This window comes from Capricornis sumatraensis, chromosome 9, assembly GCF_032405125.1.
Source record: "Capricornis sumatraensis isolate serow.1 chromosome 9, serow.2, whole genome shotgun sequence".
NCBI lineage: Eukaryota > Metazoa > Chordata > Mammalia > Artiodactyla > Bovidae > Capricornis > Capricornis sumatraensis.
In genome coordinates this window covers 80,826,627-80,843,947 of record NC_091077.1, presented here as the reverse complement: position 1 = coordinate 80,843,947, position 17,321 = coordinate 80,826,627, and the positions used below count along the sequence as shown (strand labels likewise).

The following is a 17,321-nucleotide window of genomic DNA, read 5'->3' as shown; positions in this document are numbered from 1 at the left end:
TACATTTAAACAGATACTCATGGGTATATTTAATTCCATAGACTATGAAGACTAAAAGTATGGCTGAAAATTTCAAATGATTATTTCTGTCAGTGTTTGGGTTTCTCATTTTAATATATCTAGATATTTTAAAATATTTTTTAATTACATATTATGTTACTGTTTGTATAATTTCTGGCTTTTAAAGAAATTTTAAGCTTTACAGATTCACACTCCATTAATTACTGCTGACTGTTACTTGGGGTCATATAATTTTAAGTTTTCTATAAATTAGGATTCCTTTAAGGACAATGACATCATAAATATTTCCCTCTAACAGAGAAAGTTCTGAAATATGGACGATCCAACCAGACAGACTCATTGTTTTATTGATTTTGGCCCCAATAAAACAAAAGTGAATTTAAAGAGACATAAATAAGCCATATTATTGTCTCTACTGTACTCAATAAATTTTATTGAAATTCACTCCATAATTTATCATTACAAAAATTAAATCTTACTGTTTAATGGCAAGTAAGTATTTCTGACTGAAATTATGACTTTCTTTATGTCATTTTACTTGTTGGATAAATTAAAAATTAAAGGAAAGAGCATTAGAATTAGTGTTACTTAGGCTAGGGCTTCCCTGCTGGCTCAGTGGTAAAGAAGCCTCCTGCCAGTGCAGAAGATGCAGGTTCAATCCCTGGGTCAAGAAGATCCCCTGGAGAAAGAAATAACAACCCACTCCAGTATTCTTCCCTGGGAAATCCCAAGGACAGAGCATTCAGGCGGGCTACAGTCTGGGGGGTGGCAAAAGAGCTGGGCATGACTTAGCAACTGAACAACAGGCACCACCTTGGGCTACATTTTTTAATAGTCTAGATATTTGTGTTGGGATCAGGAGGGATCTACCAGAGGATCATATCTGGATGAGGTTTCTTTAGTTTGTCACTTTTCATTATTTGATACCAAAATATAATGATAGTAAAAAAATACCCAGCCCTGGTCATGAAAGTAAATAAATACCATATTCTAACTGAAGCTTTCTCACTTACTGAAACCAAACCATTTGGAACAAAATTTTGATTATTTTGTTGTTAAAAAAACATATTGGTCATCTCCAAAGAAAATGGTTATTTTGGTACGATTTTTATATTTCCACGCTCTAAACTCAGGGTAAATATGTAGTGTCATCTAAAATTAAAATAAGAGCCTATTTTTAGTGTTTCTATAACTAGTAGTATATATTTAGAATTAAAATTCAATATCAATTTCAGTAACAAAGTAGAACTTACAAACTGTAACCGCAATGTAAATGTTTTCAAATGTATCATAGATTTTTAAAAGAAAACTGTATTTTTAAATAAAGTACACTTTTACAATTTAAAAAGAATTTTAAAAGATTCAGCATTTTAAAACATTTCTAATTCAACTTTGTGTCCCTTGGTATTTTATAGGAACTAAAAGGACAAATAATTTCAAGGGATCTAGACCCTTTAGGTTCTAGATCATACCCTATAGAATTATAAGGTTTACATAATTATTATCTTGAAATAAAATGACTGAATTATAGAAGAAAAGATATTTTTTCTCTTTGGTAGTCATGATTGCCTTCATTTCATCATATCCATACACCCTACCAAAATTAGACTTTTTTTTGAGAGCTTAAAAAGATGAGTTTATTTGGGAATAGCAGAGGAATTGTAATTTGGGACAAGCAAATTGTAGCAAGCTGCAACTGTGTCCATCAGGTTTGAGGTCTAGGTAGTATTTATGAGTAGCAAATGTAAAGAGAGGAGAGTTGGCTTAGAATCAGTTAAAATAAAACACAAAGGAAGACCAGCCTTGAAAACTTCCTAAGTAAACAACATTCTTTTAAGCTTCATTTTTCTCTTTTTAAATGAGATTAACTGATTCTACTTCAAACAGTACTTATGTAGAAATTTACATTCAAAATAATGCCTACATTATAGTTTGTAAATTACTCTATTGATAATACTGATGGCCCTCAAAAGTAGAGAAAACTTACTGCACTAAGAAGTTGTTCTAATAGAATTACTCACTACTATAACCCTCACTTTATTTAATAGTATTTGCAAAACTTAAAATATTTTCTAACACAGTGGTCATGATAGGGGAAATTTAGCTTATCCAAATGAATTAATACTTAACCCATTACATAAAATGCAGTTTATTATGAAATACATGGTGAGCTGAGACATTAGTATTTGTCAAACAATTGAAATACATAAAAGGTATTTTATGGTTCTTAGAATAAATTTAGCTTAATCATTTAATTTTTATTTAAGTGTTTATTTTAATATTTAGTTTAATATATTAACATTAAGCAAATTTTAAGTAAAAATTATTTTATATTTAATATATCTTATTCACACAGGCCTTCTTTAAACGTAATACTTCAGAATTATGAGATTATCTGCATATCATTGCAAACAACATTTGGCCATGATTTGGATATATATAATATATCGTTATGTTGTTGTAAGATAAATATTTCCTAATTTCTCCACTATGTTTTATTTAACATCAAGCAAGTCAAATATTTCACTTGATCAACATATATCCTATGCTTAACCTCAGTTTCTGCCCAAGACATTGAATCTTCTATGTAAAATCACCTTTCTAAAGTCCTCCAGTAACTAATTGTAAAGTCATCATCATTATCTGAGAGAGGAATTATTTCCAGAAACAATACATGTGTCCCTCACCTTCTGGCTGTGCATAATATTTTGACCAATATTTTGACTCCGGCATCTTATTTCCCCCTCTATTCCTCAAACAGAATTGGGTAAAATTGTACTTGGGCGTCCTAATGGAGCCTAAGGACACAATTTCTCATGCCCTTCCCTGCTGTTTGCATTCCTTGGGAATCCCAAAATACTACTCAAAACAGTTCTAAATATTCCAACCAAACATGGGTAATACAGCTAACTTGGACAACTTCTATCTAACATTTAGAATTTTAGGTTTAAGGTCCCTAGAGTAAGAATCAGGGGACTTTATTTTTTTTAATTAAAAAGCTCAGTGTTTTCATTGATATTAGAGGGAAAGGGAATTTTGAGTGACCCTAATTACAGAGGATGTGCTAACAGTAGTCTCCTTTTCATCAGGCAGTATTTATTCAGGTGCAGTTAATACTAAAAGCATATGGACAGGAGAACTTTTTAACTTAACTAGGCATTAATTTTGTCTTAAAATCATTGTGTCTTTTAAGCTATAGAATAGGGAGCATGCTTCTCCACCCTTACATGAAGCAGTGTATTGACATACATTGGCATAGATTACCTCCTGTTTTTTTCCCCCCCAAGATTTACTCTGACCACTGTCTTGAACTACAATTATGAAAACAAGAAATGTGATCCTCTTGTTTAATAGTAACTAAATTGTCAGCACTGAAAGACAGATTGACATATAGATGTATAAAGTAATGTGATATTCTACGCAAATTTTTTGAAGAGGAGGGAACTTTTATATACCTTATTTGTAGCTTAATACAAGCAATAATTTTATATATAATAGTATTTTACAATTTCACTTTGAATGATACAGAGAGGACTTATATTGATGTCACAATTATAGTTTGTATTTATCTCATAATTAGTGATTTTTACTCCAAAAGCAGAATCTTACAATGATTCAATATATTTATATATATTTAGTGCTATAGGTGATTACCACTTTTAGTGGTTATTATAATAACTGAACCTAAAACTAGGCTTAGTAAAAGTAGTTTGATTTGGAAAGAAAGCTGTTTGGGGAATGATAAGGCTTTTGGATTTCAGTAATTAAAAAAGCTGTGAGAATATAAAGAGTAATTGCAGTGCTGAACTAGAACAGCATGGTAACTGAATTAGAAATGTTAGTATTTTATGATGTTGTTGCTTATTGTGAAACATTCAGAGCATGAGTTAAAATTTCGTTTATCATATTGTCTTGTAGGGGCCCAGGTGGTGGTAGACCTTGGCCAAACCCAACAAATGCCAATTCAGTGAGTATATATATATTTTTTCACTTTCTTTGTGCTTTGTAACATTTAACAACAAAAATCTGTTCCTTTTCAAAGCCCCACAATTGGTTATATTAACCTTTTTTAAGTAATAATTCAAAAGTGTTTTTATATATTCTTAGAAAAATATGTATAATCTTTGAAATTATGTGATTTGTTTCACTTCAGGATGTAAGGTAAAGATGCATTCTATGTAGATTAACGGACATTCAAAAATAGAGGAATAGCGTGATTTATTGCAAAAAGAATGCTGCAGTAGCCTACATTTATCATAAAATTTGTCATATAATGAATTCACCTTCTAAAATAACCATAATAATCACTAAATTGCCAAATAAAACCAATTGTTACCAGGTATTATGATTCTATTTGCTGTTCTAGTTGTACCTAGGCTTGCTCTCTTGCTGCTCCAGGAAGCAAGTATACCTTTGCCTGTGTCTGTGGACTCAACTGCCGTCCTTATGCTTGTATCTATGGTATCTATGTATCTGGCATCATGGGAATTTTCCTTACACATTTTGTGGCTGTGATTTGACTGCATAAATACATTTCTTAATAATGTCACAAATATAGGCACAGGTTAAAATTTAAGCTTTCAGTCTTAAAAATAATACTTTAAATTTACTGACCCAGGAAATAGCTTTCTTGACTTTTGAAACCTTGGGTTCAATATGTGAGAGAGTTCTGCTCTGTGCATCTGTGTGGTATGTGCACTGCACAAAGATGCCTGAGTCAGAGTCAGTAGGAGACTGAAAGAGCTGGTTTCCAGTCGTGAAGTCTGTGGAGTATTTACCCAGAGGGGTTGCCTTTTGCTTATATGCAGAGGTACCTACATTGACTAGCAGTGGCCTTAATTCTCAGCAAACATGAAACTGATCCAATGTTTAACATTAATTTAAATTTCAAGAAAATTTAATGTGAAGTGTGGATGGTATGGACTTCCCATGTAGCTCAGCTGGTAAAGAATCCACCTGCAATGCAGGAGACTCCAGTTCAATTCCTGCGTGTGCAAGATCTGCTGGAGAAGGTATAGGCTACCCACCCTAGTATCCTTGGGTTTCCCTGGTGGATGGTGTAGACAGAATCATCCTGAATCTATTGCTGTTCTAAAGTAGAAATCACTTACTTCTCAATTAAGTAACTGTCATATTTTTAGAGAAAATGTTTAATCTGTATTACTTGCCTATCTCTTAGATTCAATAGCTATGACGTTTGATAATTAAATAAAATTGCTTGTGGTGGAGAGAATGATGATGTTGCTTCTGTTTGGGTCTTCAGTGCACTATTTCAGCAGATCTTATAAGATACTCTTTTACCTGGTTATGTTATATATGACTATCTTCACTCCAGTTTTTCATTTGCGTATATGCTTTTGAATACTTCACATTTCTATTTCCTTTTTGCTCTGTGTGCCTTTCAAACTTTAAGACTTCCCTTTAAAATGGCATCTAACTAGCAGCTCAGATGCTTTCTTTGAACTTCCCGTTAAAATATACCCAAAGGTGCAGGAAAACGATTTTTTAATAACGGTAGGAATTCTGCCAGTCTTCCTGTTGTCAGAATCTGGAACATATTTCTGTTATCTGCACATCTGGTGAAACAGGATTAAAAAGCACAATCGATGACCCATCTCCACTAGTAAGCTTTCCTACCTAAAAGCAAAAAGACCTCTCTCCTTCCTCAGTGCCTGCTTAGCCAGCCATCCCTACACTGCCTACACGGCAAGGTGGGAGTGAGCTCACACCCACCACTGCCCACCTCCCCCAGCACCTCCTTCTGTACTCTTAACTGGAGACGCTATCCTCTAAAAGCCACCAAGGAAGGACTGATAACTGAAGGTGGTACATTGTACCTAGCATCATCCGAGTAAAGAGTATTAGATAGAGGCAGAGATGAGGAAAGTGTTGTTCTTTCTTTTGATTTTTAAAGTACAGTGAGCCCCTGACATATGAACCTTCAAGTTTCAAACTTTCAAAGATATGAACATATGTTCACGTGTCCAATCATGTAAGTCAGTTCACGTGTCTGGTGTATATTGTCACCTGCTTGCATCCTCCACAAACAGTTGTGCTTTGTGTACTTTACAGTGCTGTGTAGAGTACAGCCATACAGTGTCTTTATTTCAAGTCCAGGATGTCTAGAAGCTGGCATAAAAGCAGCGGTGATACAGGTGGTACTGTTAAGAAGGGCCAGCTGTTGTACTATACTACTGTACTTTTCAAGGTATGATAGTGTAAGATTAAAAATGTTTATTTTGTGTTTGTTTTTTTAATGTATTATTTGTATGAAAAGTATTACAAACCTCTTACAGTACAATACTATATAGCCAATTATGTCAGTTTGGGTACCTAGGCTAACTTAATTGGACTTACAAATGCACTCACGGAACAGAACTCATTCATATTTAGGGGACTTACAATACCAAAAACACTCTTCAGGATTTCACAGAGCCAAGCAGTGTGGATAGAAGAATTCACCATATCAGGTCAGCAGCTCTACCTTATTTTAGGTCCTGAGAAACACTAGAAGTTAAGAGAAGGAGCTGTGCATATTAAACCACTGTCCAACAACCCCTCCAAAATGGGCATTGGGCTAGCACGCATGTAGGCCCATAATCAAGTTGAAAGCAATCCCTGCTAATGTGATTAATGTATACCACATATGTGTATTCCTACCCTCAAAGAATTTGATGGGATAGGGAAAAGTTGTGAGAACACCTATCGTTTTCTCTTCACAAAGAGAAAGGAATCATCATCCTGAGCACTGAAAGGAAAAGCATTCCTCCAAAATATATGGTTGTTTATGAGAAGAAAAAATCATAGGCAACTGATGACTTTCTAGCAAAAACATAAGGCTTACGTGAAACAAAGCAAAAGTATTCAAGAGGGATTTTTTTTCCCCTGCATACCATTGATTATACTATAGTGACAATTTACCTGTGTTATTTTGAGTTCCAAGTTCTTTGGACTTTTTGTATTTAAAATAAATAGTTTGTTTTGTATCTAAAACAAATAGTTTTCATTTTGTGTCAGTACAGTATGCCCAGGGCTCCTCAGGGTAGCCTGCTAAAGGTTGGTTGCTTTGTTTCTACTGTTTCCAAATATGTTTTATATACTTTTTTTTTTCTTTTAAGAACTTTGTTTCCTAAAAACAAAGAGACTATCTTTCACAGTAGAAGGATCAACCCTTTAAAATTAATATTGATGTAATCTGTTTTCTGATCTGCACACCTTATTTTGATTTCACCAGTTGTCCCTACGATGCCTTTTGTAACAAAAGAAAATCCCCATTCACTTCTTACATTCATTTGTCAAGTCCCTTTGTCTCCTTTAACCTGGAACAGTTCCTTTGTCTTTTTTAACCCTGGAGTTTTGTTGACCACAAGCCAGTTATTTTGTGCAGTGTCCCATAATTTGGTCTTGGTGGATGTTTCCTCACAATTAGATTCAGGTTATATATATTTGTCAGGAATCCCCAGAAATAATTTTGTGTTTTTCTCAGTGCATCATTTCAGGAGGTGTGTGATGGTAATTATCTATTATTTGTGTTACTTTTATTAACTTCAGTCACTTAGTTAAGGTGGTGCTTGTTATGTTTCTCCACTGTTAAATTATTGTTTTTCCCTTTGTAATTCTCTGCTTGTGAGACATACTTTGACACTGCCATAAAGATCATATATTAATCTGCTGCTTTTTGTATCCATTGATAATTCTCTCCTGAATTATTTCACTATGTTGGTTGCCAAATGGCTATTTTCTAATTCTGTCTTTCCTTCTCTACTTATTACTTGACTCTTTCCTAGATGAGTTTTTCTTTCTTCTCCAGTCATTTGTGTATATCTGATGTACTTGTGGATTCTACTCTGTCCAAAGGGTTTTGTTTTTTAAATAAAATCATGTCAGATTTGTCCAGTTAGAACCCCTTCAAGTTGGGTCATTTGTCCTTTTGACATATCCCTGTTACACTTTGAGCATTTTGAAGCTCATATTTTCCCAGCCTTAACCCTGATAACAGCCATTTATATAAGGGTCCTTGGTTCCTTTTAGTGGAGAGTAGTATTTAGAAGCCATTGGTGTGACCTAGCTTCTAGCCATCTCAACCAACAGATACACACACACACACACACACACACACACACACACACACACACACACACAGCCACACATATCTGTATCTTTCTGTATCTATCCATATTAAAACCAGGAGTACACGCTACAGCTCTGTTTACAAATTAGCCGAGATGTGGAAGCAACTTAAGTGTCCATAATGAATAAAGACGATGTGCTGTGTATAAATGGTATATTCAGTTCAGTCACTCAGTCGTGTCTGACTCTTTTATGACCCCATGGACTGCAGCACGCCAGGCCTCCCTGTCCATCACCAACTCCCAGAGTTTACCCAAACTCATGTCCATTGAGTCAGTGATGCCATCCACCCATCTCATCCTCTGTAGTTCCCTCCTTCTCCTGCCCTCACTCTTTCACAATGGTATATTACTCAGCCATAAAAAAGAATGAAATAATGCCATTTGTGGCAACATGAATGGATCTAGAGATTATCATGCTAAATCAGACAAATCGGAATATCATATGATGTCATCCATATGTGGAATCTGATTTTTTAAATGATACAAATCAACTTATTTACAAAATAGAAACAGATTCCCAGATATCAAAAACAAACATGATTCCCAAAGTGGGAGAATGTGGAAGGGATGGATAAATCAAGAGCTTGAGAATAACATACACATGCTACTATATACAAGATAGATAATCAAGGACCTGCTATATACCAAGAAAACTCTACTCAGTATTCTGTGATAACTTATATGAGAGAAGAATCTGTAAAAGAATGAATATATGTGTATGTATAACTGAATCACTTTGCGGTACCCTTGAAACTAACACTACTGTACATCAGCTAAAATCCAATAAAATGTAAAAGCAACGTCCATGAGTGCACACTGGTGCTTCAACTGTGATTCAACACAACAGAGTTCATTCTAGACTTTCTGTTTTCCATGTTTATTATTCACTTCTCTGAAAGTAAGAAGTCTGCCTACCATTATCCACAATAAATTTATTTATCTGTGTAATCTGTATCTTTACATAGTTTTGTCACATATGTTTCAAACAAAAATCTTTTGGCACCCCTTTACATGGCAGCAGGAGTAACATTATGAGGCTTACCTGGTGGCACAGTGGATAAGAATCTGCCAGCCAACTCAGGGGACATGGGTTCAGTCCCTGGTCCAGAAAGATTCCATATACCGAGGAGCAACCAAACCCCTGCACCAACTGCTGATCCTGAAACTAGAACCTGAGAGCCACAACTTCTGAGCCCATGTGCTACAACTGCTAAACCCCAACCCCCAGAGTCTGTGTCCTCCTCAACAAGACAAATCACCACAGTGAGAAGTCCACACTCCGCAATGAAGAGTAGCCCCCGCTCACCAAAGCTAGGGAAAGCTTGCACTCAGCAGCAAAGACTCAGTGCAGCCCAAACTAAATAAAATTATTTTTTTAATTTATATTTTAATTCAGATAAGAATATGATTTTTACTTTTAACTTCCATTAGCTGAGTATAACAGTATTGGCCTCTAATTCTTACTTGGAAACTTACAAGTCTGCCAACCTTTTTATTTTTTCTGTTTTTCACAAAGAACTGTACATTTAAGCTGAACTGTAAAACAGGTTTTAATCATAAAGCAGAAAGCACTTTTATAAAAAATACCTGAATTAGATTTGTCAAGAGATACTTTTTATTATATGTACCAGCCTAACTAGGCTCACACTGAAAAAGACTACTACTGGGTCATGTATCTGAAAAGTCCAGATGTAAGTTTGCTGGGGAACACATTTGGCTCCAGGGGTTCAAATAACACCATCAGGACCCTGTCCCTATTCATCACTTACCCTTGTTCCAAGAGTCTGGCAAGAAGGCTGTGTGAAGCTCCACATTTGTATCCTCACAGCTCCCTGTTAAGCACAAAAGAGCACAACTCTCATCAGTTAAGCACAGGTACTGGAAGTAACTAACTGAAGTAGATTTGCTTAGCTTGGATACATAAGCTTATTCATGAACCAGTTATGACCCAGGGGTGCAATGCTCTATCCACCAGGCCTGGGTCATGCACTCAACCCCCTAAGGCCCACCTGAACCACATGGAAAAATAAGGGAGATATGGTTCAAAGAAAATGCAAGGAACAATTGGCAGAAGAGGGGCTGAGCAGAAACAACAGATGATCAGTACAGCATTGTATTCATCAACTCACTGACTTGACAGGAGACAGAGAAAACTCCTATAAGGAAAAATGAGGCTCTACTAGAGTGATTAAGCCTAAGAGAAATACAAATATCTTACTCCAGATAGGAGCTTTGCCCTATTAAAAATAAGATGCTCATGTTTTTTTAAAGAGCACTAAAAAATAAAAGAACACTTTCAGCTTTACAGTAACGCAGAGAATGTTCCCCTCCCTGGTTTCTAGTGAACAGAATTTCAATGCATACAAGGTAGTTTTGAATTTCACAGTTGATGAAAACTCCCTAGCTAAAATGTTAAGCTACTTAGCTAATCATTTTTTTTTTAATGAAGCCAAAGAGAACCTCTAGGTATTCTGCTATTCATCTACCATGGCACCAGTCGTAAATATTTCAGGATTTTTGGATTGTCGTCACATCTCTTGAATTTTCTGTCTAGTTACCCAGACAAACATATGGCCTTAATTTTTATTATCTGTCAAGTAAGAGATTTGTGTAGTTCTGTGATTCTGATCTTCTAGCTCTCTGGTCTTATCTTCTACATCTGCGTTTTCATCTTAATGGACATTTTGTATAGTATATGGGGGAGGGGTGGAGGGAAAAGATTAATTATGTTGGGGAGATTCTGGTGACTGGAGGTGGAGAAAAGCCTGGACAAAAGTAAAGAGAAGAGGGATTTTAGGAAATGTGTGAGGAAAAAGTATTAGATTCTTAGTGGCTGGAACATAGCTTTGGAAGGCAGAGAAGGCATCAAAGCTAGAAAAAGAAAGAGGGACCATGATGTGTTCAGGGCTTTGAATGCTGAAAAACCTGGAATTATCATCTGCGTGGAACAGAGTTTTGTTTTAGGGTGATAGTATATAAAATGGATATGCAGAGAAACAGTATTAAAAGAGTAGAGTAACAGGCTTTACAAAATGTCAGAGTCTGAGGCAGAGCAGTGGAGAAAGGATGGAGGAGATAAAAATGTCACATGTAATCAAAAATAACTGGTGATTGTTGGATTTGAGGATAAAGAAATGAAGTTGAAGGTGATTTCAGGTCTTTGAGACTAGTTTCCAGGGAAAGATATACCCAATTGAATGCAGAGTCCAAGGAATAGCAAAGACAGATAAGAAGACCTTCTTCAATGAACAGCACAAAGAAATTGAGGGAAACAATAGAATGGGAAAGATTAGAGCTCTCTTGGAAAGAGATTGGGAAAAACTGGAGATGTCAAGAGAACATTTCAAACAAGGCTGGGCCCGATAAAGGACAGAAACAGTAGGGACCTAACAGAAGCAAAAGAAAATTAAGAAGAGGTGGCAAGAATGCACAAAACTATACAAAAAAGGTCTTAATGACCCAGATAATTATGATGGTGTGGTCACTCACCTAGAGCCAGATGTCCTGAAGTGTGAAGTGAGCCTTAGGAAGCATGACTACAAATAAAGTTAATGGAGATGACAGAATTCAGCTGAGCTATTTCAAATCCTAAAAGATGATGCTGTTAAAGTGCTGCACTCAGTATATCAGCAAATTTAGAAAACTCAGTAGTGGCCACAGCACTGAAAAAGGTCAGTTTTCATCCCAATCCCGAAGAAGGTCAATGCCAAAGAATATTCAAGCTACCATACGATTGCAGTCATTTCACACGCTATTAACGTTATGCTCAAAATCCCTCAAGCTAGGCTTCAACAGTACATAAGCCGAGAGCTTCCATATGTGCAAGCTGGCATTAGAAAAGGCAGAGGAACCAGAAATCAAGTTGCCAACATTCACTGGATCATGGAGAGAGCAAGGGAATTCCAGAAAAACATTAGTTCTGCTTCATTGACTATTCTGAAGTCTTTGATTGTGTGGATCACAACAAACTGTGGAAAATTCTTACAGAGATGGGAATACCAGACCACCTTACACCTGTGTCCTGAGAAACCTTGTATGCAGATCAAGAAGCAACAGTTAGAACTGTACATGGAACTATGGACTGAATAAAATTGGGAAAAGAGTACAACCAAGATGTATATTGTCACCCTGCTTATTTAACTTATATGCAAGGTACATCCTGCCAAATGCCAGGCTGAATGAATCACAAGCTGGAATCAAGACTGCCAGGAGAAACACCAAGAACCTCAGATAGGCAGATAATACCACTAATTGCAGGAAGCAAAGAGGAACTAAAGAGTCTCTTGATGAGGGTGAAAGCAGAGAATGAAAAAGCTGGCTTAAAACTCAACTTTCAAAAAACTAAGATCATGGCATTCAGTCCCATCATTTCATGGCAAATAGGTGGGAAAGTAGAAACAGTGACAGATTTTATTTTCTTGGGCTCCCAAATCACTGCAGACAGTGACTGCAGCCATGAAATTAAAAGACTCTTGCTCCTTGGAAGAAAAGCTATGACAAACCTAGACAGCATGTTTAAAAGCAGAGACATCACTTGGCCAACAAAGGCCCATAAAATCAAAGCTATAAAAAGTTTTTCCAGTAGCCATGTACAGATGTGAGAGTTGGACCATAAAAAAGGCTGAGCACCAAAGAATTAATACTTTTGAATTGCGGTGCTGGAGAAGACTTTTGAGAGTCCTTTGGACTTCAAGGAGTTCAAACCAGTCAATCCTAATGGAAATCAACCCTGAGTATTCATTGGAAGGACTGATGCTGAAGCTGAAGTTCCAGTATTCTGGTCAACTGATGCAAAGAGCTGACTCACTGGAAAAGGCCCTGGTCCTGGGAAAGATTGAAGGCAAAAGGAGAAGGGGGTAGCAGAGGATGAGATGGTTAGAGAGCATCACCAACTCAATAGACATGAATTTGAGCAGACTCTGGAAGATAGTGGAGGACAGAGGAACCTGGCATGCTGTAGTCCATGGGTTCACAAAGAGTTGGCCATGATGTAGCAACCCAACAACGTCACCAAGGAGGATGGGTGTAACACAGAGTGAAATAAGGACTTAGGGGGAAATGCAGGCTTAGAGGGTAGGCTGTGAGCTTTGTTTTTGGAATGTTAAATTTCAAGAATTTGTAAAGCACCCTTTGATTCTTCTACAGTGCCTAATGTGTGTTTCTATAATTGTGCTTAAAACATTATGTTATAGTAAATCTATAAAGTTCAACCTCTGCTGAGTACCCACTGATGTGTGACCAGCAGTTTTTTATTTTCCCTTAGTCACATGCCCTTCCTACATTCCTTGTCCTTGGCCTCTTTTCTATCAGCTAAACTTGTCTCTTATTTTACGGGGGAAAAAAAAAAAACACATTAGACTCACATTTCTTCAAATTCTACACTTCAGTATTATCAGACTTTTAATCATATTTCTTTCCTCTTCAGTTCAGTTCTGTCGCTCAGTCGTGTCCACCTCTTTGCGACCCCATGAATTGCAGCACCCCAGGCCTCCCTGTCCATCACCATCTCTTGGAGTTCACTCAGACTCACGTCCATTGAGTCCGTGATACCATCCAGCCATCTCATCCTGGGTCATCCCCTTCTCCTCCTGCCCCCAGTCCCTCCCAGCATCAGAGTCTTTTCCAATGAGTCAACTCTTCTCATGAGGTGTCCAAAGTACTGGAGTTTCAGCTTTAGCATCATTCCTTCCAAAGAAATCCCAGGATTGATCTCCTTCAGAATGGACTGGTTAGATCTCCTTGCAGTCCAAGGGACTCAAGACTCTTCTCCAACACCACAGTTCAAATGCATCAATTCTTCGGTGCTCAGCCTTCTTCACAGTCCAACTCTCACATCCATACATGACCACAGGAAAAACCATAGCCTTGACTAGATGGACCTTTGTTGGCAAAGTAATGTCTCTGCTTTTGAATATGCTATCTAGGTTGCTCATAACTTTTCTTCCAAGGAGTAAGCGTCTTTTAATTTCATGGCTGCAGTCACCATCTCCAGTGATTTTGGAGCCCAAAAAAATAAAGGCTGACAGTTTCCACTGTTTCTCCATCTATTTCCCATGAAGTGATGGGACCAGATGCCATGATCTTCGTTTTCTGAATGTTGAGCTTTAAGCCAACTTTTTCGCTCTCCTCTTTCACTTTCATCAAGAGGCTTTTTAGCTCCTCTTCACTTTCTGCCATAAGGGTGGTGTCATCTGTATATCTGAGGTTATTGATATCTCTCCTGGCAATCTTGATTCCAGCTTGTGTTTCTTCCAGTCCAGCATTTCTCATGATGTACTCTGCATATAAGTTAAATAAGCAGGGTGACAATATACAGCCTTGACGTCCTCCTTTTCCTATTTGGAACCAGTCTGTTGTTCCATGTCCAGTTCGAACTGTTGCTTCCTGACCTGCATACAGATTTCTCAAGAGGCAGGTTAGGTGGTCTGGTATTCCCATCTCTTGAAAAATTTTCCACAGTTGATTGTGATCCACACAGTCAAAGGCTTTGGCATAGTCAATAAAGCAGAAATAGATGTTTTTCTGGAACTCTCTTGCTTTTTCCATGATCCAGCGGATGTTGGCAATTTGATCTCTGGTTCCTCTGCCTTTTCTAAAACCAGCTTGAACATCAGGAAGTTCACAGTTCACGTATTGCTGAAGCCTGGCTTGGAGAATTTTGAGCATTACTGTACTAGCATGTGAGATGAGTGCAATTGTGCCGTAGTTTGAGCATTCTTTGGCATTGCCTTTCTTTGGAATTGGAATGAAAACTGACCTTTTCCAGTCCTGTGGCCACTGCTGAGTTTTCCAAACTTGCTAGCATATTGAGTGCAGCACTTTCATAGCATCATCTTTCAGGATTTGAAACAGCTCAACTGGAATTCCATTACCTCCACTAGCTTTGTTCGTAGTGATGCTTTCTAAGGCCCACTTGACTTCACATTCCAAGATGTCTGGCTCTAGATTAGTGATCACATCATCATGATTATCTGGGTCATGAAGATCTTTTTTGTACAGTTCTTCCGTGTGTTCTTGCCACCTCTTCTTAATATCTTCTGCTTCTGTTAGGTCCAATGGTATGGATCTTTCCTCTTAGTAATGTTCTTCTCAATGCTAGCCATTTGGTCTGGTCTCTTTATCCCACCTCTTAATGTTTCTACATATCTTGCTCTTTCATTTTTTAAAGGAGTCTTCATCTATCCCTCTCCATTGGCTGGAACTCTCCCTAACAGAGTGCCAATTAACAAATCCCGGGACAACCTTAGAACCCCCAGTCTTTCTCTCTTCTAGAGTTGGAAGGGATATCTGAGAGACGACTTCTCTCAACCCTTCCTCGGTGTCAAACCACAGTCCTGTGTCTCCCACACTGACTCTACCACCACCATTCTGCTGGGCAGTGAATTCCTTGATACTCTTCCTTTTCGTTCCTGGGCAGCAGTGCGATGCCAGGAATATAGCAGGTGATGGGCAAAGATTGATTAAACTTGTCAACCGTTCCAGTTCCTGTGGAAAGTACGTGAAGGTTACTAGTGATATTCCACTGAGCAAAACTAAGGACTTATTTTCTGTCATCATACCTGAACTTTGAAATATTCAACACCTTGGTTTTGTTTTAAATGTCTGTTAATTTCTTTTCTTCTTTTAAGTAATATTTTCTTCCATATTTGTACTAGCATATTCCTTTATATTATTTATTCTTGGGCGTGTCACAGAGAAGCTGAAAGACAAGCCCCGTAAGGCTCAAAGTAAGCCCAGTTTAGGCATTTCCTAGCCAGCCTGCTCCCACTTCTTGCTTCTTAAAAGTCTACCTTGACATTTTATAGACTGTTTTCTCCAGATTTTCCTCCAGTCACATTATCTAGCCTTTTTTTTAAAGTTAATTAATTTTTTAATTGAAGGATACTTTACAGAATTTTGATTTTGTCAAACCTCAACATGAATCAGCCATGGGTATACATACATATATCCCCTCCCTTTTGAACATCCCTCCCGTCTCCCTCCCATCTAGGTTGACACAGAGCCCCTGTTTGGGTTTCCTGAGCCATACAGCAAATTCCCATTGGCTATCTATTTTACATATGGTAATGTAAGTTACTCTCTCCATACATCTCACCCTCTCCTCCCCTCTCCCTATGTCCGTAAGTCTGTTCTCTATGTCTCTTTCTCCATTTCTGCCCTGCAAATAAATTCTTTGGTACCATCTGTCTAGATTCCATGTATATGCGTTAGTATACCATTATCTACCCTTTTTTAATTGGTAATGTTCTTTAATTCCAATTTTGGGCTTTTTTTCAGTTTAACATTTTCAACTAACACGAAACGTAATCAAATCCTGTATTAAGTATTGTGCATGGCACACAATGGGGATTTATTTAATTGAAACTTTATCTCTAGTCTTGAACTCCAATGAGTTCTTAACCACTATTTCTAAATATCTGTTGATCTGTTCTAACTCAGTGTCTACAATAGAGCTTTCAAGTACAACATCAGGCATTCCCCAAACCTGTCCCTTGCTTCCTACCTCCCTATATATGAATTAGTAGTACCATCATCCACCCAGTCAGCATGTTGGAAACCTTGGAATTTCCTTAACTTCTCACCCAGTTTGTCCCCAAGCCCTGCAGAGTACATTTGCGAAAAGTCTGTCAAATTCCCTTATCCCTACTTATCTTAATCAGCATTGCCTAGAACACTTTTTATCATCTCTTGCCTAGACTTTTTGCAGTTTCTCCTAACTTGTATTCATGCTCCATGATGCCTGTAGAGTTATCTTACTAAAAAAGGTAAATTTGAACATGTCTCTCAAAACCTGCTGTTTCCAACAGCATAAATTTAGTCTGACCATGTAGCCTCATCATTTATCACAATCGTCTATAAGTCCCACACTGCAACAACTGTAAAATTACATACCATTTCCCTAATAAACTGTGTAGTACTTTCACATTTGTTTATTAAATGCTGACCTTTCTCTTTGTCCTTGTAATGGACCCCCAGTCTCTCTCTTATTCCCAGTTTCCCAGCTCAAATACATCTTCTGATCTTCTGTACCCACATAGTACCGCTTCTGTCATATTTGGTTCTCAGACTAGGCTGACAGACACTGCTTTATTTGTAAGAGTTCAGATTCCATAGGGTACTAGGGATAAGAGCCCAAATGCTCCTTTTCTCTGAATGAGGACAAGGACT

The 17,321-nt window shown here is 37.3% G+C and overlaps 1 protein-coding gene across 22 annotated transcripts in view; it reads left to right on the top strand.

Moving 5' to 3' along the window:
- The window catches only part of SSBP2 (single stranded DNA binding protein 2), a 305,690-nt gene that overhangs the window by 259,967 nt on the left and 28,402 nt on the right, over positions 1 to 17,321 (top strand). For 21 of the 22 annotated variants that reach the window (XM_068980373.1, XM_068980366.1, XM_068980367.1 and 18 more), the window contains one exon: positions 3,940 to 3,988. The exons of the other annotated variant lie outside the window; for it this stretch is intronic. In XM_068980373.1, coding sequence (XP_068836474.1) covers positions 3,940 to 3,988 — 49 coding nt within the window. The remainder of the gene's footprint in view (positions 1 to 3,939; positions 3,989 to 17,321) is intronic. 22 annotated transcript variants of the gene reach the window in all.